General features: G+C 48.6%; 1 protein-coding gene across 4 annotated transcripts; it reads left to right on the forward strand.

The window, feature by feature from the left end:
• The first annotated feature begins 852 nt into the window (after nt 1-852).
• Nucleotides 853-23,618, forward strand: MED26 (mediator complex subunit 26). Of its 4 annotated transcripts, none has more exons than XM_066205575.1 (3): nt 853-1,049; nt 17,884-17,958; nt 19,263-23,618. In XM_066205575.1, exons 1-3 carry the CDS (start codon nt 975-977, stop codon nt 20,940-20,942), a joined length of 1,830 nt encoding a protein of 609 aa, XP_066061672.1. In that variant the 5' UTR covers nt 853-974; the 3' UTR covers nt 20,943-23,618. The 4 variants fall into 4 exon arrangements, with proteins under 4 accessions (XP_066061672.1, XP_066061673.1, XP_066061674.1 ...); XM_066205576.1 differs by lacking the exon at nt 853-1,049 and adding an exon at nt 1,701-1,718 and having other exon boundaries at nt 19,263-23,617; XM_066205577.1 differs by lacking the exon at nt 853-1,049 and adding an exon at nt 7,819-7,836 and having other exon boundaries at nt 19,263-23,617.
• Nucleotides 23,619-24,361: the final 743 nt, after the last annotated feature.

Below are 24,361 nucleotides of genomic sequence, written 5' to 3' on the forward strand. Positions count from 1 at the left end.
TCACCTTGCACACACCGTGTGGCTCTAGGGCGTGCTGTTCCCCGCAAGACTCCAGTTGTGCGAAAGTTGCGATTCAGCTCCGCAGCAGCTGCTTTAAAATAACGAAATCAGAAGTCAATTCTGAGCTGCTCTTAAATGTAGGGAGTTTTAAGTGCCCCGCTGATGCTTCGCTGAGGGGACCAGAACACCCCTCACACCTACACGGCCCGAGTGCTGCCCGAAGCGGGTTTATTCCCGTTATTTTTTCCCATTATTTATTTCTCTCCGCAGGGTGCTCGGCTCCTCCGAGGGGCCGGGCGGGGATCCCGCAGCGGCCACCCGGCTCCCGCTGCTCCCTCTCCGCCGGCATCGCCCCGCTCCCCTCTTCCCCTCACGATTACTCCCCTCAGCGCCTTCTCCTCCAGCTTCTTCCTGCTGCTCCCATATCTCCCGGCATCGCCCCTGTCCCCCCTCGGCGGTCCCTGTGTCCCTCTGTGTCGCCCTTAGTGGCTCCGGTGTTCCCCCTCGGCGGTCCCTCTGTCCCCCTCTCCCCACGTCCCCCGTTTCCCCCTCACGGCGCCCCGGCCCCGCCCCGCTCCCCCACGGCGCACGCGCGTTCCCGCCGCCGCCCGCGCCCCCCCCGCGCACGCGCGGTGCGCGCCCCCGGCGGTGCGGGCGGGCGGGCGGGGGCCGGGGCGCGGCGCGCGCACGTCACGGCGTCGGGCGCGTCCCAGGGAGCCGCGCGCGGCGCCGGCCCTGCCCCCAGCGCGCCCCGCGTTCGGCCCGAGCGGAGCGGAGCGGAGCGCTGGGCTCGCCCGCTCCCCCCGGCCCCCCGCGCCGCCCCCGCCCCGCGGGGAGCGAACATGCTCCTCCGGCTCCCCGAGGCCGCCGCCGCCGGCGAGTGAGGAGCCGCCGCCGCCGCCGCCCCGGCCCGGCCCGGCCCCGCCGCCCGCCCGCCCCGGCCGCAGCCGCAGCCGCCCCGCTTCGCCCAGGCAATGACAGCGGCTCCGGCCCCGTCCCCGCAGCAGATCAGGGACCGGCTGCTGCAGGCCATCGACCCGCAGAGCAACGTGAGTACGGGCCCCGCGGGCCCCCGCCGCTCCGGGCCGACCCCCGCCCGGCGCTCCCGCCGCGACGCCTTTCTCTCCCCGCCCGGGGCCTCCGGGGCTCCCGCCGGGGCCGCCCCTGCTGCACCGGCGCCTCCGCTGCGGGCGGTAGCGCGGAGCTCCCGGCGCGCCGCCCGCCCGGGGTCCCGCAGCCGGCGGCGCCTCCCGCCCGCGCCCCCCGGCCGGGAGCTCGGGGCCGCCCCGCCGGGGGCTCCGGAGGCCGCTCCCCGCCCGCCCGGGGCCGCGGCCGCCCCCGCCCCGCCGCCGCTGGGCGCCCCGGGCCCGGCCGGTGCTGCCCGGCCATGCGGCGGGCGGCCCGGCCGCCTCCCCACGCCAGGCCGCGGCTCGGGCGCGGCCTGCAGGGGGCTCTGGGCCGGCCCCGCCGCCGCTCGCCGGGACCTTCCGGGGCGCCCACCTGTTCCTCGGGCCCAGCGGCCGCTCCGGCCGCGGCCGGCGGGACCCCGGGCTGCGGGGACGCCGGGAGGGCTCCGGCGGTGGCTGCGGGACTCTGGAGCTGCTCCAGCACCGAGCAGCCTCGGTGTTCGCTTTTATCCCTTCCTGCAGCGCCGTAATGAGCTTATCTGCTCCTTCTGGGATGTGGTGTAAGCACAGAAGTCAGCGTGTATTTTACCTGTAAGTGGCCTTAAGTGGCGGTTATCCAAAGGATCGTTTGCTCCTTTTGAGGGTTTTTTGGCTCATCCGAGAAGTTCTCCGCTTAGGTGTTTATTACTGTGAGAGGACTGCAGGGCCCTCAATCTGTCCAATTTTTGAGTTTTAGATCAGCAGTCACCACCGCAGGATGCCAAGGTGGGTCTGTCTTGGCCATCTGCAGTTTGTGGGGGAAGCCTCTGGTGCATCAGGCTGAACGTGTACGTGTTATTCCAGGGGCTGGGGTGTGTGAAATGGTGTTTTGGTTCGATTAAAGTCATACCTGCTCCTGTCTGATCAAGTGCCTTTTTGTGATAGATCTGTATCGGAGTCCTAAAGTAGCTAATAAAGTTTTTGTCATTTGGAACCCCTCCCGGAGCAGCCTGCGTGTGACATGGGGACTGAAGAGAAACCACCCTGACCTTGTAGGTTCTGTAGAACCCCCTGGGCTGGGCATCTGTGGGGAGCTGCAGTGTTACACGTTGGAGTAACAGTAACAAATCGTGGTGGTAATTGTGGGCTGTTAAATGTCAGCGTTGTCCGAGTTTGCCGTGCTTTAATGTGGATCTTGCTGAAATGCCAGATAATGCACTTCATGAATCCTGTTTGCTTTGAGCTCCCTTTCTGTGGCTGCAGATTTTTCACTCTATGTGAGACCGAGTGCCAACCTACTTTAATAAAATTCTAGCAGATCTGTGGTGTCTTTTGACTTCAGATCTGTCAGCTGCAGTGGTTACCCTAATTCTGGTGTTACTTTCTCAGACACTGTGGCTGTGCAGAGCTAAACAGCCAGGAAGTCAATTTTGTGGTGGGTTCTTTTCCCTTTCTCCCTTCACGCTGATGTTACACGATGCTGTTGTGAGAGGACCCAAAATAACCAGGCAGCTCCCTGCAAAGGGAGGCCAGAGCTCCCAACAGGTCAGTAGCCCCTTAAGTTTAGGAATGATGTATGTTAAATTATAATTCTACATAGTTGATACTTCTCCAGGGCAATAATTGGTGGCAGAAAAATCAGCCCATTGTTCCAAAGTGCCTGTAGGCAGGGTCTGTGTTCCAGTTTAACCTTTTCTTGAAGGAGGAGAGCAGAGGTGGTGTAGCTGAGGTTCATTGTGCAGGCTGAGAGCTCAGACTCTTGGCTCCAAAGCACATGGAATATGTGGTGTTGTTGATTGCTCATTACCTGGCACGTCATTGGCACAGAGGGAAGAAAAACTTATATTTTGAACACGCTTAAAAAGCAGATTCTGAGTTTAATCACACCTGGGCACCAGTGTGAAAGTACAAGGAGCTGCTTGCCTCCAGGAACTCCTGGAAAGCTCCAGCCACTTTCTGCTGGCTCTTAGAATCTTCTCCTGACAGAATTAGTTGTGTTCAAACCTATAGCATTCATTGTTGTCTCTGACTTCCTCATTTACCAAGAAAGTCAAGCTTTGAGGCCTAGATTTAACTCAGGCTTTTCAGTGTAGTTGGTGTGTGTTCCTGAGAGGGTGAAAGCTGCACCAATAGTGTCAGGTGGGCAAAACCAGTCCAGTTCTATGGGGCTGAGGAGGGAGGACAGGGTTGGTACTTCATGGTGCTTTACTGTAGGGTCTGTAAATTTAAGCTTCTCTTAAATTCCCTAACACGAGCTGCCACTGTGGATATTCATTCCTGAGTGGTTAGTTGGATCTTGGTCGACTCACAGGTCATACCTTAAATGAAAAGAAAATGGGACCTAAGTTTCTCCACCTCTGTTGGGTTGAACTGGTCAAAATAATCATTTCCCCAAGCTTGCAGAACCTGCTGGCCTCAGGAAATCATCTCCTGTGCTGATTGTTCATCTCCAGCTGCTCCATAAAGCCCTGCTGACTCGGGAGCAATATTGAATTTACACATGTTTAGCACTTGAACCTCCTCTAGTAATTGCTGCAGAATATATTTATAACTTAGTTTCCCACACTTAGAGGTTACCTGTGTAAATTCTGAACTATTTCAAAGGAGACCTATAAGAAATAAGCTATTTTTAAAAGAACTTACATCATCCTAGAAGCCACCCGGGATGTCTGGTATTGCATCTTCATTTATTCAGCCTTTTCTCCTCGAGGAAACATATGGGCAAACCACTTCTGCTCCATGACCTAAGCACTGAGCACCAGCATCACTTTCCTTCCAAGACTTCTGTGAGAACATAGCAGGAGGTGGAGGAGAGCAGGAGTTCTGTTCTGTGAGGTCTGACAGGGGAGATGTTCCTTGATTCTGGTGGGAACAAGGCATTTGCCATTTGACTCTGTGTGCTGAGAAGCCACCCCTTCCACCCAGCGGAATACCTTTGCCTTGGTAAGTGGTGCTCTGTGCTCCTGGAGGAGTTTATTCCTCGATGTCAGGAGTAATGAGAAATGTTGGTTTGTTGCTCTATGGACAAGCGTGTCCTTCCCGACCAGCTGCTAGAATTGTGCTTGCAATTAAATGGTTCCTCATGCTGAATATGTAGCAATCTGTTCCTGTTTTTTAAATATTAGATAATAACTTCATTATTTGCTGTTAGTACCCCTCTGTGACACAAACCCAGCTTTGGTTTGAGTAACAGCCTGTGCTGTGTGCTCCCTGTGAGCTTGGGCTTGGCTCTAACTCTGCTCTGGTTCACGCAGTATTTCAGCTGGACTTGCTGCACAGACCTTCAGGAGTGGTCCATGGTCTGAATTATTAATGATCAGTTGGCCTGTGTGTTGGAATACGTTGGGTGGGCAAGGGCTGATCTCCCAGCTGGCACGAGTTGCATGGTTCAAGATGCTTCCGTGGCTGTTTTCTCTGTTGGTTGTTTTACCAAGGTGCTGGAGACAAAACCCCCCTCAGCAGCAGTGAAGGTGCTTTCCAGTAGTGTCTTAAGAGGGTGCAGGGCACTGCTGCAATAATACAAATATAGAAAGCAGGGGAAGCTGGTGGTTCACTCCCTGAGGGTCTCAGTGATTTCTTTGGATGCAGGAAGTGTTACGTGTGGGCGAAAGTAGACTAGGAATGGCTCTTGCTTGAGCTTTATCCTTTTCTGCGAGCCCTAATGAGCTTAGCAGTTTTGAGGGAGGTGCAGAGAACCTGTTGTACCTCTTGCCCTCTTTGTCCCTTTCCTCACTTGCAGCTCATCTTGTTCCCAGCACTCTCACATTTTGTGCGTGAAGGCAGCAGGTTGTTCCAGGTGTGTGACAAAATGCAGGGGGTTGGGGAGCATTTCCTAAAGTGCAAGGTCTAAAGTGTTGTTATCATGTCAGTCTTGAGTTCCAGATAAAGATTTGGGCCTGATGTAGAGAGTCCCATTGCCTTGTGGTTCTTTATAATAACTTCAAATGAGGTCTGTGTTTCTTAGTGCTCTTTATTACAAACACTTGGATTCACTTGAATTCACCGTGTCAGGGTGATGGTACAGTTGTTTTTTTGGCCTTGCTTTGAAATCTGCTTGTCCCCTTCTTTCTGAAAAAGTTTATTTGGCTTGGTGGCAGTGCAGGCTGTCACTTCTTAAGAGGGGCTGGGAGGCTGGAGGTTTAAAAACTTTTAATTTGTACAGTGCCCCCTGCAAGAGTGAGACCATTCTGAACGTTGAGGATACTAAGACAAAATCTGAGTGAACAGAAATATCAGAGTGTTTGGCATTCCCATTGCTTTGACCCCTCAATTCAAGCTGCTTTCCAGTTGTTAATTCCTTGAAATTCTCCAGGTTGCAGTGATGATGGCAGTAGTCATTTGCTCTGAAGCTCTAATTTGAGTGTTTGTTTCGGCAGCAGTGACAATTTAAATAACACCCACTGCTTATTCCTGCTACACACACCCATTTTATGTGTGCAGGATCGTGTGGTGAACTGAACCGAGGAATTGATCAGGATTTAAAGAAAGGCGATGTATGGATCTTTTCCCAGGTAGTTTTTGATGTAGGTCAATTATTTGATAAAACTTCTGGTGCGTCACAAATAGTTCTGGCAGCAGAATTGGGTCTTAAAGTATTTAAATGAGTGTGGAAGCAGAGAAGAACAGCTTCCTGTGAGGGTGGGGAGGCCCTGGCACAGGTTGCCAGGAGCAGCTGTGGCTGCCCCATCCCTGGAAGTGTCCAAGGTCAGGTTGAACAGGGCTTGGGGCAACCTGGGATAGTGGAAGGTGTCCCTGCCCGTGGCAGGGGAGTGGAATGGGATGGGCTTTAAGGTCCCTTCCAGCCCAGCCCAGTCTGTGATTCCATGAGGAGTGGAATGTTGCTGCTTCCTGGGTGCTTCCCTGCTGCCTTGGGACCTGGCAGGAAGGAGGTGTTGTCACCTGGAGTTCACCACGCCTGTCTGGGTTTTTTGAGGTGACAGTAGCTGCCTTATGGTCAAGTTTCACTTCCAGAGTCTTTTTTGTCGCTGTCACTTGTGCGTGGTTCACAGATGTCTGGAATTATCCCGTGTCTGTGGGCATGCAGGGGCTCTGAATGTGTCCTGGAATAACTGCTGGGAAACATCTTCACACTCAGCCAGGAGGATGCTCCTGAGTTGTACCTCATGAGTGAGCTCTGCAACTCAGGAGTAAACCACCACCTTCCGCTGTAGGCTGTGTGGACAATGCTCCAAATGATCAAAAATTGGATTGATTTGGCTTAAACCCCTGTGCTTCCACCAGCTGAAGCTGCCAGTGGAGCTGGGAGAGCTGTTGGGATCCCCATCAAGTCCCCACCTCCAGCTGTTCTTGTTCCCTCCCTTGTGCTGCCCCAACCAAGGAACTCACCTGCTCAAACCCTACCTGAACAGGGGCTCCTCAGGGACCCCTTTCCATGCCCCAGCTCCTCCTGGGCTCTGGCACAGAGTTGGGAATTGGGTGGCAAGGAGAGGTGACAGTGGGGTGGTGGCAGCTCAGGCTATCCTAGAGCAGCTTGAGCCCCCTCACATTGTCAGACTGGGTCATCATAGGGCATGATTAAAGAGCTTTTTAAATCCAGATGATAAAACTTTGCAACAAGAATCTGTCTGCACATGCTGTAGGTGGGCCCTTGGTGGGAAATGAACACTCTGAATGCTCAGAGGCTGCAGGGAAATAACTCATTAACACATTTTTATTGGTGCAGCCGTGAAACAGCTCCTCAATGGAATAACCAACTTTTTGTAGGTAATACAAATATGGGGAGTAACCTCTGACAGTCACCACCAGGCACAGCTTGGCACAGACAGCTGGTGTGCAAGGTGAGGGTCCTTCCAGGAGAGATGTGCTGGAGCAAACTTCCCAGGCAGCACCTGTGGCTGGTGCTTCCCAAGTTGCTCCGATTGGGGATGTTCTGGATCCTGTGTGAGGCCATTTGAGTGCACCTTGGCACACCTTGAAGCCAAGAGAGCAGGGAGCTGAGCAGGTCATCCTGGCAGGGCTGGCATGGGCATGGGATCCAGCTGGATCAGCTCCTGCTGCCAAGGCTCTGCAGCCTGACACCAGCTGGGGCAAGAGGGAAAACACTCCAAAGCTCCCACGTGGAGAGGGACCCAACCTGTGCCTTAGGAAATAAGGAAGACTTTCAGCTTAGGCTGCCTTTCAGAACTCTGGGTCTGGGAATTGCAATTTGTCTTTTTTGGGGGGGTTTTGTCTGGTGAGCTGAGGGTGAGCCCAGTTTAGGGGTGCGAGATGTGTGTAGTCGCCTCTCTTTGGGGTTTTGCTGTGGCCCCACGACACAACAGCACTGTCATTCTGGCACCTTTGGCTCCTGATCAAAGCGGTTCCACTGCAGCTGAAGCTTTTTCTCCCTCTGAGATCCTTTCCCAGTTTCTTCAAGAAGCTGCAGCAGGTGGCAATTAGTGTTTCTTTTTTTTTCAGGAGCCACAAAAGTTTCAGGAGAGGGGAAGGAGGAATCGATTCTGCCTGCTGCAGAAGTTTGATGTTAGTCAAGAAGCACTGCTTTTAAGGCATAGTTACTCCAATACATTAGGCCTGGAGTTAAAATTAATGCCAGTGTAGTTTTTTTACATAAAAACATGTCTGTTTTGGCCGATAACATTTTGCTGCTATCTCTTCTCAGCAGTTATTTGCTTGGTGATAACTCCTAATATACTTCCTTCGGTCTGTATAATGTGGCAGGATGGGGCCCCACTTTTGCACTTGGTCTTTAAAGAAATAATTTAAGGTAAAGGTAAGTAAGTACCTCACGTTCAGTTTAATGTAAATGTAGGTTTGTTTATTCAGCGTTCTAACAGCTAAATTACTCTTTCTGTGGGTAATTCATGCTTTTGGTGTTTGGAATAATATTTAAGTGCCAGCAAATTGCTTTAATTTGAGGTGCAATCTGCTAAAACTCGGCAGCGAATCGGTGTTTTCAGGGGCACGGCTTTCACAGGGCAGCAGCGCGTGCCTGAGTGTGATTGTTAATATCAGAGTGTACAATTTTCAGCATGTCCAAACAGTCAGTGGTAGCAGTTTCTGCTGAGGAGTCACTGGAAGTAAAACATAATTAGCTCTGTTTTAGTGAACAGAGTGGTTTCTAACCCGGCAGCTGGGGAGGAGGGATCCTGCATCCAAGGGATTCGGGGACACGCTCAGCTGGGCGTGTTTTCAAACTTGGTGCTGTGGAGACGACTGCAGAGGTGGAAGTCTTGTCTCAGAGTGACAGCCAGCGCTTCTGTGGAGCTGCTTTCTCACATAGTTTCCATGCAGGATCAGCTTGCAGAGTATCACAGTTATAGTACAGGTCTGGAGGGTTTGATGTTTTTTTAAGGAGTGTAGAGCTGTGGAAGGTAGAGGAACACGGTGTTTTCTCGGGGTGGTGATGCACAGTCATAAATTGTTTTTGGTGAACAAACTTCCAGCACATCTGTGAATGTGTGTAACTCAAGCCATCGCTTTCTGAGCAGCTCAGTACATAACACTCCTCGTGCTCTGTGAATTAACTGCAGCAGGAAAGGACAGGGAATGTCTGTAGAGAACTTGTGATCCTGAAAATTCCAGGAAAAAAAATTTCAGTATTGTTTTGAATCATTGGAGAAACCACAGTTAATTCTTGAATAGAATTGAGCATGGTGAGGTGGAGGAGGAGATGCAAGAGGTGATGTTTCAGATTTCTTTGTGAAGGTGGGTACCTGCAGCTCACGGGCTGAGCACGCTGCTCAGGCCTGGAAAACTCAGTGTCCATTGCCTTGTGAGAAGAGTTTGTCTGTCAAAATGGGAGCTTTTGACTTTGTATTCTCTTTGCTGGACTTTCCAAGACAGGCTGCCAAGGGGCTTAAGCCTCCCTGGGGCTTTCTGAACTGGAAATGGAGAAGTTTTTTGCCACTAGGTTAGAAATAACCAGGCCAGGTTGGAGCTTCATGAATGTTTTCCCCATCCCTGGAAGTGTTCAAGGCCAGGTTGGACCAGGCTGGGATAGTGGAGGGTGGCAGGGTTGTGGAATGAGGTGGGGTTTATGGTCTTTTCCAACCCAAACCAGTCTGGGATTCCACAATTCCATGTTCTCTGTTCAAATACTAAAAAAGTGCAGGTTTGTGCTGGGTTCCTTGGTCCTGCCATGACCACGCTGGGCAGCTGGCTCTGGAGTGGAGCTGCGTTTACAAACCCTGAGCTGGGAAGATTCCATGCTCACCTTCTTCCAGGGAAGACTTTTTTCCCCAGCCAAAGGTAGAGAAGGCATTTTGTTTGCAAGGAGCTGCTAAGGATTGTGCCACGGGCTGGAATGGCCAAACATTCTCCAGGGATTACTGGGGGCTTTGCTCTCCTGACAGGTGACATTGTCCTGAGGTGACACAGCCTTCAGAGAATAGAGGTATTTGGAAATGGGTGGCAGGCAGCGGTGTTTATTCTAGAATTTGGAGAGCAGTAATTCTAGGAGATGTGTACATTGATTTCAGGGGTTTTTTTCCCATATCCATAGAACTTGTTTATAGTATGTGCTGTCAAGAATTCACTATTGGTAACAGTTGTTAAAAGGACACAGTGACTTCTCCACAAACTTTCTCAGTTTGTAACACTATTTTTCTCAGGTTTTGTGAACAAACACACCATGCCTAAACTCTCATGAGCAGTCACATGAGCATCTTGCACTTGAGTGTGATGAATTAATACATTCCACAAAGAATTCAACATTGTATTCACCTCAGCCTCCTCTATCATTTAAGGAATCAGCTGAGAAACTCCCTTAGAAATTAGAGAAAAGTTGGCCTGCTGCATTTAAAGGACACTGGTATGGTGAGAAATGGTTTTACTTTTTTTAAAAAAGAGTGCAAATGCTGTATTGTGGGGACATTAGTAGGGCCTTTCTGAATTGCACTCAGGTATAAACTCCTCTGGGTAGATACTTTAGGGATGGGTAAAATAATAATTAAGAACTTCACAAAGGTCTGAACTCCTTCTCATCAAGTCCATGAATGCCCATTGCATGATTTTAAGTGCTCAGCAATTCTCTGGAGTGGATGAAGATGGAGCAGAGGTGGTCACAGAATGGTTCTGTCCAAGCAATGCCTTTAGGGCTCTCATGGTACCTCACCCTGCTCTTACCTTAACCCAGGAGGGTTCCAACAGTGAGTTCAGGTGAGTTCCTTAAGCAGAAACCACCAAGATCATGATGAATCAAAAAAGGCACATTGTAAGGCTGGATTTTCTGTATATTCTGTATTATTCTGCCTGAATAATCATCCAACTGCATTTCTGTCTCATTGAAGCAGGACCAGTTGTCCCCGTGACTTTGCTTGCACAGCAACCTCATTTTATGGCTCTTTAAATTTTGAAGCAGTAATTTTGGACTTCAGTTCATTGGCTTATAATAAATAGTAACTACAAAGATTTGTCTGAAGTTTCTGTACAGGAGGAAGGGGAGGAGAAATGATTATCCAGTAGACAAGGAAACCATCATAGTTGGGTGTGCTTAGCACCAGTGCAGGGGTTGAGGGGTTGTGAGGGTGAGTGTGAAATGAAGACAGGGAGCAACTGCAGAGCCTGAGTGGGGAGAGAAGCTTTGGGCCTTTCTTTGGGGATTTTTGGGATCACATGGAGGGAGCACTGTGCTGGGGCACTGGGGTTGGAAGTGTTGAATTTTTAGGTCCTTTACAATACAGGCTGTTTCCTGGAGTTATCTGTATGGATCTTTTTGAGAGGACAATTCTGAATTGCTGCTCTGAGCCTAGTTTGGAGTAGGTGGAAATGGGAGTTTTGATGTGTTTGTGCTCCTTCTAGTTCAGTGTCTGTTCCCCAGGTGTAGGGGCATGGCTGGAAGGGACTTCATGTCCCTTCAGACAGCTCATTCTGGACTTGTCTAATCTGTTCTTAAACCTCCACAGTGGCTCTGGAGACCACGGGGAGATTATTTGAGTGCACTGGTAGCTCACTGGTTATTTCTGTATGCAATCAGTATTTGTCTTGTTGCAAATTAGGCCAGTGAGCTTGAAAACAGTTGATTAACATTTTCTTTATTATGACTAATAACGCATAGGAAGGCTTATTTCAAGCTTCATGTGTTTCTTGCCTATTTTTTCAACACGGTGTGAAATGGAAACTTCAACTTTGTTACTAACTATGTTTTCAAAACCTTTTATCGCTGCTGTCCTCTGACCTCCTCTTTGTGTATGTTCTTCTTGTGCTGTTGTACGTTGAGATGAAGATGTAATTCCAGCTGAATTGGATTCCTCTGCCATTCCTTACAGTTTGGGATTGAGTGGGAGACAGCACTAAATCTTGCCTGCAGTGTGCTGTGGTAGATGCCACCGAGATGGCAGTGGCTGCCTGGGGTTGTGCTCCCTGGTTCTTGCCCTGTTCCTTCAGCAGGAGTTTTCACCAATTGAATAGTATTTCATGTAGCCTCTTGGGCTGCTGGGCTCTTTAAAAAAAACAGGCTAATGAATTTTTATTTGTCCAGCTTCACAGTCTGGTGGGATGGGTTTGTTGTGGGGTGTGGAAAAAGAAGTTGGGGCGGTGTTATTGCAGTGAATCTCCTCTGTACGTCTGCAGCTCAGGGTTGGCTCTATAGGCAGGATTCTTATGATGTTATAGAAAATGTTTAGTAACTGTTGAAGTTGGCAGACAGGTATTCCTCTCTGTAGTAACAAAAATGTCTTCCAGTTATTGGCTAATAAACGTGACTGGAGAAAAGCGTTTCACTGTTGCTGTTTTCTGTTTGCCTTTAAGACCTGCTCCTGAAGGGCAGGGAACTGGGGGTGTGTCTTCTCTTCACAGTCTGTGTTTTGCTGCCTCTTGTACCATCCTCCTCCAGTGGATGCTCCTTCTGTTGGGTGGTTTCCCCTGCCTTGGCCCAGCCTGGAGTCTGTTCCTGCTGTGCCAGGGGTCCTGGGTGCCTCCCTGGGAATGGGAGAGAAGAGCTGCAGCCTTCCCGGCGCTCCCAGCTGCTGTGGATTTGTGTCTGGAGGCCCTTTGTGAGTGCCAGGGCAAACTGTGCTTTGTGCTGGCAGGCTCCTCTCATTCTCTTGGCTGCTGTGGTGTCTGCCCAGCTCAGGGATGTGTGTGGGCACTGCCAGGAGGGAGCTGGGGAAATATTTCAGGTCCACCGGTTTCTTCACACTGCGGAATTTTATTGGAATCTGACCTTACTGTCGTTTGATGATCCTGGCTTTGTAAAGTATATACAGGAAGGTATCTGGTTGATGTTACTTTGCCATTAAATAAAGCTCAAGTACAAATAAAATATATGCAGATTGGTTTGGCTCTTTAAAGTAGACCTGGGATTTTTGAGTCCGGAGGTGTGGATAATACTTCCTGTGCCTGGTCACTCTTTGGATTGTTCTTGGTACTCAAGGAGCATTTCCTCTGCCCCTTGTTTTGCACCACAAATTTCTCATCAGTTTTCAAAGCATGGCCTCCATATGAATTTCTCTGTCATGGAAGATTCTCCCAGTGAATGACTTTCAACCCAAATCATTGATTTCTTCATGTTTAAAGATCTGTTTCACTAAATACTATTAGAAAACTGGCCTCCACCTTTAAGAATATCTTTTGTGTACTGGTTAGTGTTGGACTTCTGCTTGGGCGAACTGACTTTCAGACATTTTCAATAATGTGAGCAAAGTAGTGCATGGTCATCTTTTTGGTATGTTGTGTCTGTGAATAGTATCTGGTGTTCCCTATCTTTAGACAACATCATGTCACACTGGGGCTAGGGGGAACTGTTAATAGATCAGCTGCCAGGGAACTGAACTAAATACCAGCAGGTTGTAACCTGAATTCTAACTTGGTGTGTTTGGTCTGTACCTTTGAACAAATGGCATTACAATTTTCTGTTGGTGGTGTGTATTGTCAGTGTCTGGTGTCTGGTAGTTCCTACACAAAGTGCTAAATAAACTCTGCACCGCTGTATTTCTGTTGGCACATTTAAATAAAGCCTCCTGTGAATAGCAGCTTTTCTCTCCTCACTTCTTATTCCATATTTCAGGTTATTGTGCAACGAAGTAGCTTTTGTACAAAAGCAGTGTTGGGGTGAGATGTGACACTGAGAGGGGACCCCAGTCTGGGGCAGGAGCTGGTGTTGGGCTGCAGGTGACACTGAGAGCTCCAAGAGAAGGAGCACCAGCAATGCCATCACCCCTGGAGCCAGCACTGCACCTCTTGGGAGTCAGCTCTGCCTCCCTGGCCTCTCCAGCAATACTGACCTTGAACCTGGGATTTTCTTGAACATTTTCCTGCACTCCCTCAGGAGATACACAGCCCTGGAGCAGGGGGAAGACAAAAAATGTAGAAATGCTCCTGTGAACTTCTGTCTGGACCCTACTGCTGGTACTGACTGCCAGGAGAAACCTCCAGCTTGGCAATCGACACCTGGATTTGTGTTTGTAGGAAGAAAAAAGTCCTGTTCAGTCTCCCACAGTGTCTCCACTTCTCTGCTTGCTTCTGTCAAACTGCCTTGGTGCTACAGGTGGGACAGTGTTACAGAAGTACTTTCTCTGAAACCATCGAAATTTTGAGTGTTTATGGATATCCTGATGAAGTGGTTAAGTATGATGGCAAATCCATTCTCTCCAAAGCAGTGTGTTGTGATATGTGTTTGCTCTGCTCACCATGCCCACGGTGGGGTCGGGCTGTGATTGTTGTAGGCTGTGATTTCAGGAGATTGATGATGTTACAGTTTGGTTTTAGAGGATTTTCAGTGCTGGGTGACTCCAGGCCAAGTTTAAATATCCTTTAGAAACTTGTGAAGGCACTAATGTGACCCAGAAGGATGATGTTTCTGTGTCAAATGATGCCTTTTAGCACTGTTACCTGAACTTTGTGGTTGAAAAGAGCCTTTCTACCAGAAATCTGCCTGAGCAGTTTCACTGCAAGGTTTTTGGAATTGTGCATAGAGTTTTTCATGTTACACAGAAGATGCTGCTCCTTCTCCTATTCCAGGTAACTCAGATCTGGTTTGTTGTCTATCACAGTCTAGTCAGGCATGCAAAGATATTGAGAAACATCGCAGTGAAATATTAAAAAAAGAAAATCATTGCTTTATTTGAGTGTCTGCAATAGAAAGTTTCTGTAACATTTGTTTTTCAGGCTGCAGTGAGAGTGCAGGTTGTGCTGTGTGTCCAGGCAGTCCCTGGGAGGACAGGAACGTGTTCTGGGGGTGCTCACATTGTGTTTGGGGTCTGGGCTGGTGTGTAAGCAAAGGAAGAGAATCAAAGCATCCCCTGGAGTGTGCTGGTCCCACAGAAAACACATCCCAGCACCTGGGAATGGTAGTAGAGCTTGTGTGAATGCTGAGCTTGCTGCTGCTTTCAGATTTGGTGGGAGGAAACAGCTGTACCTCAACCTTCCCCAAAACCCCTTTAAACTGCTGTGTAACACCCTGAAATTAGTCACTGACTTGGCCCTGGTTTATAAATGGTGAAATAAGATTAAGATGGCAGTTAAGAAAAGAAAATTAAGCTTCTTGATCTTTTCCTGAGAGTTCAGAAACCCCTGTTTTTGTCTGAGGCTGGAGTAAAAACATTCAGTGCTTAATTTGGAAAAGATCTCAGCAATAGTAAGCTCCAGAGTATGGCTGAATGGCTGGATGACTTAAGGAGCCTTGCAAGGAATAAATAAGATTTGTTTTGTGTGGCTGTCATTAGGGTTAGCTGGAAAGGATTATCGTGGATGACTCAAAGCAGATGTTCTCCAGTAAACTTTTGAGTGAATTAGTCTGTGTGCCAGTCCTCTCAACAGGGGAGCAGCACGGGAGAATTTGGAATGCTGTATCAATTACTTATCAATTATTTTGAGCTGTTTGCTGTAAGCTCCTAAATTAGGGTCCTGGAAGTTGTTTTGGGGGGTGCTGAGGGGTTGCAGTGTCAGCAGACAAAGGCACATAGAATCTAAACTGGAAATTCCTGGGCAGTTACAGCCCTGCCCGGTGTCCAAAGGGAGCGGGGCTGCCGAATTCCCTGTCCTGCTCTGCTCCCTTACCTGTCCCGTTCCCAGTAAGCTTCTTCAGCAGCCCTTTGTGTTAATAAATGATCATTTCTGGTGGTGTCCTGGCAGGTTCTGTAACATTACTATCACACTGGTTATGTGACAATGTATGAATTTTATTGTAATGGTTGGTTTAAGGCAAAGATACTGGTGTGCAGGATGGGTGTGCTGCTGTTATCCCTGTGGGTGTCCTCTCATGGAACAGGTGATACTCGAGGAGTTTTGGGAGGTCCTCTTGTTTCCATCACTGTGTTTAAGCACACCACAGGAAATTTCGTAGTCTGTGTTATTTTAAAATAGGCAAATAGGATTTTTACTATAATCTTCTCTTCATGGCACTTTGGATGAAACATTCTGAGAAAACTACACAAGGGGAGGGGGGGAGAAGTTGTTGAATGTGCTTGAACATTTTAAGTATTTATTTTCAAAGAATCAAGCTTCCCTACAGGTCAGGAAAAAAAGGGAAAATGAGAGGAGCTGCTGGCAGTTGTCTGGAGTGTGAGATGTTCCTGCTCCGCTCAGCAGTTGCTCTGTGACAGCACGTTCTCAATTGGTTACAAATGTGTGAGGAATCCAAACTGGGTGGTTTGTGTTCCAGCAGGAGCTGAGGGTGCAAGGCCACTTTCACTGTCCTTAATTGGCTCCACGTGTCCCCCAGAGCAGGGAGGGAAGTCGCAGCCTGTCAGTCCTGGTGTAGACCTGGGAGGTGGTTTAGCATTTGGGGCGTCCGCTGGTGTGTGTTTGGGGGTATTGAACAAAGGCAAAGCTGGGACTGGAAATTCCCTGCCCAGTTTCACCTTTCTGGAGGTGTGTGTGCACATAAACGTATCACTTTCCCCATCTTCACCTTCTGATAGGCCAATGACCCTTTTTTTCTTTTTCTTTTTTTTTTTTTTTTTTTTTTTTTTTTGCCATCAGTTCTTCATTTAGATAATGAATAGTTGGGGATTACCAGTAACTGCAAAAATAATTGTACTAGTTAATGGTGTGTGCAACAGAGCATTTTTCACCCTGCTAATTCATAGTCTAAAATATGTGTTGGGAAGGAGAGTATCGTGTTTTGTAAGTTTAAAAATATCAGTCTGGAAACTCCCAGAATTGAGCTTTAACTATTCTAAGGGCTCTAGGCCTAAAAACTGAAAAAACCAACCCTGGTGTTGTTTAAAACCAGCACCAGTTTTGTTTAAACTGTGGTGCTAAACTGTCCTTCCTTGGCACTGAGGACAGGGCAAGGGTCGAAACATGGAAGAAAGTCAGTGCACTGAAGTGAAATTAATAAGAACTAAAATATGTCAGAATAGGTGCTCTTGCTGCTCTAAAGGTTAAGCAGAGTTTTACCAAGCCTGACCTCATGGTAGGGCTTTAAATATCTGCAGAGTGAAGAAAGAATCAGGACAAATTAATTCATCTTTGGCCTGGACTTGGTTTTACACCCTTTAGGAGTTACAATCATTCAAAGCCTGCATGGACTTTAAACATAAGTTTGATAAAAGTGAATCAAAAAATCAAGACAAGTTTTTTTTTTTATCACTGACAGTGTTACCCAGGTATCTCCAGCGGTAAACAGTCCTGCAGGGATGGACAAAACATGGTCTGAGCCCAAGGTTTTCTGAAGGGAAGAGACTTCAGCTCCTGGTGCTCCTGTGGCATCTCGGTGGAGGGGTGGAACTGACTTGGAAAAGCCAATTCTTACACGAGTCAGGGTTTTTAAGATGAGGGGTCATGCAGGGAAATGTGTGGCTGGGAGGGCAGAGCTGCCTGGTGATGATGCTGATGATGCTGCTGATGAGGTTTCAGGATGATGTGGGATCCCTGCAGAGGTTCTTGCCGAGAGATTTTTCTCACATGCACTTCACATCCAGTTGAGTCATAAATGCAATTAAGCAATAAATGAGACTGTGATTCAAGTTTTCCTTTGCTTATCTTTTAAATCTATCTCCAAAGGTGTATTAGAAATTCCAGGTTTCAGCACTCTTAACATCAGGTAATGGAAACAGAGATCTTTGTGTGGGATCATCAACTCATTTGGGTTGGAAGAGCTCTCCAAGATTAATGAGTCCAACCCAGCACTGCCATATTTAGCCCTGAACCAAGCCCCTAAAACGTGCAGTGTGTGGTTTCTCCTGGAACCCGTTGAAATCCCACGTGTGCTGAGGATGTGCAGGATGTCCAGCTGAGCTGGGGGTGCAGTGCAGCCCCTCAGAGAACCTGATGCTCACGTTTTGAACGGATGGGCATTTGTGCAGTTCCTCCTCCCCAAGTACAGCCCCAGCAAGGGGTGGTGGAGTGGCTGGAAGAGCTGATGATCTGGGGACACCTGCTGGGCACAGCCCCAGCCCGAGGAGGGACCTGCAGGCTCAGACTCCTGTGTGCAGTGCAGGAAGTGACACTGGCGATGAAACTGCAGAGCAGTGACCTGGGTAAATCTGCAGTGGGCCTGAAGGATTAAACTCCACATTTCCGATTGCTGCTCCGGCTCCACTTGGCTCTTGTTTCCCGTTAGGCTGTGCACAACTAATTGATGCTTTGCAGAGGGGTCTCAGGACTTTGTTACTCAGTCACGGTGGTTTTATTGCCACTGTTTCCGTGAGTTTTACATAAGAGTGTGTTTGTTACAGCTCCTGCAGTTTCCAACTAGGTCAGTAAAAGTGTCCTTGTCCCTATTCCTTGAACAATCAGCTCCCTAAAGCCAGACAGTCTGATAGCAGTTTGTGATTAATGCTTCCAGCAATTATAAAGTGGAAGGTCTTAAATTACATTTGTTAACTAAGACCAGTACATGAAACATGAAGTGACTTTGTCTTCCTTGTTGCAGATCCATAACATGGTGGCAGTGCTGGAAGTGATCTCCAGCCTGGAGAAATATCCCATTACCAAAGAGGCACTTGAGGTATGTCACCCTCTGAACATGATTTTTTTTTTTAATGTGTATACAAGGACTTTTTCCTGCCTTTCTATTTTCCATCGGAGCTTTTCTGGAAACAATAGATGGATTGCAAAGGATTCACAATTAAGATATTATTTTGTCCCTCTCGTGCTGCTTCCGACATCTCGCTGAACACAGGGATCCTTTCTGGGCCCAGATCAGTATTCTGGGCAGCACAGTTCCTGTTTGTGCAGGGCACTACATTAATCATCACTCACCACTGATGAATTCTGTTACACTCAGCAATATCACCCTGCAGTTCTGGTCACCTTTGTTTGGTGACCAAGCACCTAAAAGCAGAAATAGCAACAGAGTTGCTCTGGGTCTGTAAAATTAATCTTAAATTCAGTTAAGCAGGTTTCAAGGCCTGATATTTGTGGTGAGGTGAGGTGTAGGGAGAGCTGAGCTCTCACTGGCCACTTGTAGAAACAGTCCAAAGAAGTTTCATGGATGAATTATATATTTCTTTTTCACTCTTTGTATTGAAATTAGCGGTGTTCTTGCTTTTAACTGTTGCTTAATTACAGCTCCACCTGTATTTCAACATATCCATCACAACAGGTTGCATATTTCTCTTGCGGTCTGGTCTGTGTTCTCCTTTGAAGTACTTTCCTTAAGAAATCTGACTTATGGAACAGTTCTTTGTTTTCAAATGTGCTTTGGGAACAATCAAACACTTCCTTCCGCTCATGGAACCACCTTGGGACACCCTGGGAATGTTGTTTAAATGACTTTTTCATACGTTTCCACGAGGCTGGGGAGTGAAGGGAGAGGAGAGAGGTGGAGGAAAAAGGTAGGACACAACTCACACCTGGCAGCCAGGTTTGTCAAATGGAGATTTTTATTGTTAACGACTTACTGTAACAGGCAAAGATCCTGGAATTCTTTTCTCTTGGCTCTCTCTGCAGATCTTATACTTGCCTTGTGATAAACACACACCTTTGGGTGCTGCATTTCCCCTCGAATCTGAACCTGCACCCTTATTCTTATGGTCCTTTCTCATTAAAGAATTCCTTTCTGGTGTTTTTCCCAGCTCTCCTGCTTTTACCAGGGAAGAAAGACAGCACAACTTGCAACCTACAGTCGGTTTCATGTTGTGTGGCAGAGCACTGGACTAATCCTTTCCAAAAAGATTAATTCAACACTTTAAAGATTTAATGTTTTTAACCAGGTGTTTCTCAGGGGTGAGCATTACAAAGCAGAAACATTCCTTGAGGGTTTTGCCTGGAATGATACGTGTTTGTAAAACACCTTGTCTGTCTTTGTAGGAAACCAGACTCGGGAGGCTTATCAATGAGGTGAGGAAGAAGACATCCAATGAGGAACTTGCCAAACGTGCCAAGAAATTGTTGCGGAATTGGCAGAAGTTGATAGAACCCGTGACCCAGAACGAGCCAGTGCCAAGGGGGCTGCCCAACCCGCCGGGATCAGCGAATGGAGGTGCTCACAACTGCAAACCAGACTCACAACTTCCTGCTGTGCCCGGCGCCAAGCCCATCAGCGAACTGAAAAGCAGGAATGATATCCAGAAATTAAATTCTCCAAAAACAGAGAAACTGGGAAATAGGAAAAGGAAAGGTGAGCACAGGGATGGGCATCAGGGCCCTCCTCCCCCAAAGGTCTCCAAAGCTAGTCATGAAGTATTACAAAACTCTTCACCCCCTCCAACCAATGGAATTGGAGGTAGTCCTGAAAATTTTCCTAGTCCTGTAGACATAAACCTACACGCAGGGCCCGAAAGCAGCAGGACAGATCTCAGTGAGAACGATAAACACAATAAGATCCCAGTAAATGCTGTAAAACCTCACACCAGTTCTCCAGGACTTGTAAAACCTTCAAGCACTTCCTCGTTACTAAAGACTGCAGTGCTTCAGCAGCATGATAAATCAGAAGAAGCCACGGGCCCCCACCAGCCCAAGAGCCCACGCTGCTCCTCCTTTAGCCCCAGGAACGTTAGGCATGATACTTTTGCCCGGCAGCACACCACGTACTCACCAAAGGATTCGATGCCCAGTCCATCTCAGAGGTCTCAGCTGGCAGACGCTGCACAGGTGCCATCGCCGCCGCCATCCCTGATGCAACCATCCACACCTCCCCTGCCAGCCAAGAGACTGGAGTTCCCTCCTCAGGCGGCCCCCGAGGCGGCGCAGCACTGGCAGGAGCAGCAGGGAGCCCCCGAGGGCCAGCACAGGCACACAGCAGGGACACTTCAGCAGCACACGGCTCCCGGCTGCAAAGCCCACCCCGGGGAATCACACACGGGCTTCCCGCAGGACACCTCCAGGATGGACAGTGACGATGCTGCTTCAGGGTCTGATAGCAAAAAGAAGAAAAGGTACCGACCCAGAGACTATACAGTCAACTTGGATGGGCACGTGACAGAAGGGGGTGTGAAACCTGTGAGGTTAAAAGAGAGAAAACTCACTTTTGATCCCATGACAGGACAGATAAAACCTTTAACACCGAAAGATCCTTTGCAGGTAGAAATCCCTGCACTTACTGAACAGCACAGGACAGAAACGGAAAAGCAGGAGCAAAAACCCAACCTGCAAAGCCCCTTTGAACAAACGAACTGGAAAGAGTTGTCCAGAAATGAAATCATTCAGTCATATTTAAACAGACAGAGTAGCTTGCTGTCTTCATCAGGAGTACAGACTCCAGGAGCTCACTACTTCATGTCTGAGTATTTAAAGCAGGAGGAAAGCACTAGAAAAGAGGCTAGAAAGACTCACGTTCTAGCTCCCAACAGCAAACCTACAGACTTGCCTGGGGTCACCAGAGAGGTCACGGGCGATGACCTCGACAGGATACGTGACCACAACTGGCCAGGCGTGAACGGTTGTTATGACACACAGGGTAACTGGTATGATTGGACACAGTGCATATCCTTAGATCCACACGGGGATGATGGGAGATTGAACATCCTGCCTTACGTCTGCCTAGACTGAGAGCAGTTCTGCTAACCACGCTTTTTACACCTGCAGTTAGCAGAGCTGGCAGACACGATGCCACTTCCAGCTGGAGAGAGCCTCCTGTCCTGGACAAACAGGCCCCACGAGCAGAGGGGGGGAGGGAGCTGGGCCTTTCCAGCTCGTTCCTTTAAATTCTCCTTTTGTGAAATGCTGCTACCAGTTTACTAACAATTGCAAAGGAAGGCATACGAAGGTTGATCAGTTGAGTTTAAAACTCTATAGCGAGCCAGCTATAAAAAGTGTTAGTCCCCAAGAAGTGAAGAGGATTTCCAGCACTTTCTGAATGCCGGAATCTTATTACAGGCAGGTACAGAGAATAAATTGTGGAAGTTACCTTAACACAAAATATGCATCTATTTATTTGACTTGATTTGGGTTTTTATTTGGCAGTGAGATATTCGAGAGACAATGTGCAAAAACTGTAGTTTTATTTCTATCACATCTCTGAACATGATTGCGTTATTTAAGAGTCATGTGGTACGGAGATTGGGTTTTAAACAGCAGGTGTTGCACTGCAGGCTGGGCCACCAGCTTCAGCTCAACATTCCATAGGCATCCACATATTTTAGTCTGGTTTCAGTTTAAATCCAGTCTCTGAGAAATGCTGCAAAAACTAGATGTTTAACGATATTTTTTGATCCCACCACCACCAGCCAAATATTTTTCCTCCTTTTCCCTTCCTGCAAACTTATAGGTAAAAAAACAAAAAGACAAAAAAAACCACAAAAAGACAAAAAAAAAAAAACCACAAAAAGAAAAATCACCTTTTCTAGAATCTAAATGTAATGAGGGTGCTACAAGTTTGTAACTGTACTGTGAGAGGGAAAAAGGAAGCCTGTTTGTATGCTGGAAATATACTTGTTACCATTCCTTTAGATATTGTTTGCCTTATGGATATCCATCATAAACGCAATTTGCAAAAACAAAGAGCCTTAGTGAATGTACAGTAACTAGACTTCTGTGTTCCTGGGATGCAGAAGGGAGCAACTTTGCTATTTGGTCCTTTAAGTGGACACGTTGTGATATAAATGTGGAAATAAAAAAAATTTGCACAAACCGGTTTGTGAATTATTTATATACACTCCACTCGTTTTTTTTCCCCCCCAAGTTTGCTCAGTTCAGCCCAGCTAAGGGAGCCCTGGCACTGGGAACCCGTCGGAGCAGGGAGGTGGAGCCGAATCCCTCGGACACTGCCGGTAGGGATAACGGGATTGTCTTCCAAGAACCTTGGTGTGCTCTTCAGTCACACAGGGTGGATCTGTTTTTAATTCTGGAGACTGAGAACCCAACTGCTGATAATGTACCTCAAAGTCTAAAGAGATCAGACTTCATCTTTTCGTCTCGGTAACTTTGTAATGTTTTATTCCTAATTGTTACAGTGCTTTCTGAAGCAGCCTGGGGTGTAGAAAGTGAAGGATTTCTACTAACTGTAATTGCTTTAATATTTGGGACTATGTTGTTTGATGCAGTCCCCAGTGTTGGGCTTCTGTTCAGGGGGTCAGGGGAGGGGACACTATACCAAAAATATTCCTGGGTTTAGTGATGTTAACTTGGTTAACCCATCTGTGCTGGAGATGAGCCTCGGCAAGAGTTGTCCTGCCTTTGAGGGCAGAGTCAAGCTCCGCTCTGGTTTTCAAAGGAGGGTGCTCCTGGCCAGGCCTGCATTGTGTTGGTTCTTCCCTGGAATACAACTGATCAACTTTGGTTTATTTTTTAAGTCATTCTTGTTCATCATTTATGATCTGACTGTTACTGAAATGTGTGGGTATCTCAGAAATAACGATGTCTGTGTGCTTCCATTTCTGAAATCTGAGGTCTGAGAGTGAAACCAGAAGTGGTTACCAAGAAATGTGTCCAAGTATATTTTCAGTTTACTTCCATTTTGTCCTTCTGCAGTCGCTGAGGTTGAGCAGTGTGGTTTAGAGCTGGGGAAAGCTCCTGTCTTGCAGTTCAGATGTGATGGTGGAGGGCTAAGCTGCTGGTCATTTTGGAAATGCTTTAAGTTTTGTTTATGTAAAAAAGTACTGTGCATCTTATCTCCCCCTGCCCTTCCTCCTTCCCTGAATGGTCCCATTTAGGAACAGGGTCCGTGCTCTTTGGAGGCCTTTGAATATTTCCAAATTTCAGGAAATGATGAAGTATTACTTGATAAATTCCATCTTTTTCTCCGCTGCTTCCATTTCTGATGCAATTGATGGCCCTTGACTGCACTGGGTGAGCTGATGCTCGAAGCTCATCACAGCTTTCAGATTACACCCAGACTGCCTGTGCTGATGCTCTTCTGTTTGAGGAAGCATCAGGAATCAGACCCAGCCCTTTCCCTGGTGGTACAGAAAAACTGATTGAGGAATTCCCTCCCAATGCAAGCTTTAAATCTTGTTCCTTGCTGAGTTTGTTGCTGCTGTAAGGGGTCAACTCACTTGTGTGTCCTCCAGGGTGAGATGAGGCTTGACAATCTTTATTTCAGCATGCCAGTATAACCAGTTCTGTGAGCTCCAACAAATGTGAATAAGTTTACAAGGTGATATTTTTTTGTCAATTTTGTAAACAAGTTCAAATGAAGTTTACTATGTGCGTACCTGCTGTGTACTCTCATTTGTGCATGACTCAGTTTCTCTGCTACTGCTTTCTCCTACCCGTCTCGCAAAATTTCTCCTTCTACTCCTAAAACCTGAAGTTAAAACACTGCCATGTCTTCCTTGTCACCGGATGACATGAAATGGCTCATCAGCAAACCTTTGGGGAGTCGCCATTACCTAAAGTGCGTGTTTTTATGGGCAAATTAATGCTATAGAAATGTCTCTTGACAGGGTGCATGGATGAACCGGGCTCTACAACCCCTCCTGCCTGCCAGGTACTCGCCCTTCCTTTACCCCAGCCGGCGCTACGCGTTAGTTTTAAAGGTCGGGAGCGATCGTGTCGGTGCCTCCGAGCCCGTGACCTTCGCTCCGTCCCTGCCCTGCCGCTGCCCTGCGCTCCGGTGTCCAAGGGCTGGGGGCGGCTCTGCCTTCCCCGAACGGCGTCCCGGCTCCCGGGGACCCCTCGGGCTCCAGCGCCGGGGTGCGGGGACACGGCGGGACCGGGCTGGGGGCGTGCGGGGACACGGCCCGGAGCCGTGCGGGGCCGGCACCGAGGGGTGCGGGGACACGGCCCGGAGCCGTGCGGGGCCGGCACCGAGGGGTGCGGGGACACGGCCCGGAGCCGTGCGGGGCCGGCACCGAGGGGTGCGGGGACACGGCCCGGAGCCGTGCGGGGCCGGCACCGAGGGGTGCGGGGACACGGCCCGGAGCCGTGCGGGGCCGGCACTGAAAGGTGCGGGGACACGGCCCGGAGCCGTGCGGGGCCGGCACTGAAAGGTGCGGGGACACGGCCCGGAGCCCCGGCTCCCCTCCGTG

Source organism: Chamaea fasciata, unplaced genomic scaffold (genome assembly GCF_029207755.1).
Source record: "Chamaea fasciata isolate MVZ Bird 193981 ecotype frontalis unplaced genomic scaffold, bChaFas1.0.hap1 SCAF_28, whole genome shotgun sequence".
In the NCBI taxonomy this organism is placed as follows: domain Eukaryota; kingdom Metazoa; phylum Chordata; class Aves; order Passeriformes; family Sylviidae; genus Chamaea; species Chamaea fasciata.

What these genes read in the sequence shown, in the direction of transcription:
- MED26 (XM_066205575.1), top strand. Translation starts at nt 975, where the DNA reads ATGACAGCGGCTCCGGCCCCGTCCCCGCAGCAGATCAGGGACCGGCTG. An exon ending in CCATCGACCCGCAGAGCAAC is followed by an intron (nt 1,050 to 17,883) that starts GTGAGTACGGGC and finishes TCCTTGTTGCAG; the next exon opens with ATCCATAACATGGTGGCAGT. An exon ending in TTACCAAAGAGGCACTTGAG is followed by an intron (nt 17,959 to 19,262) that starts GTATGTCACCCT and finishes CTGTCTTTGTAG; the next exon opens with GAAACCAGACTCGGGAGGCT.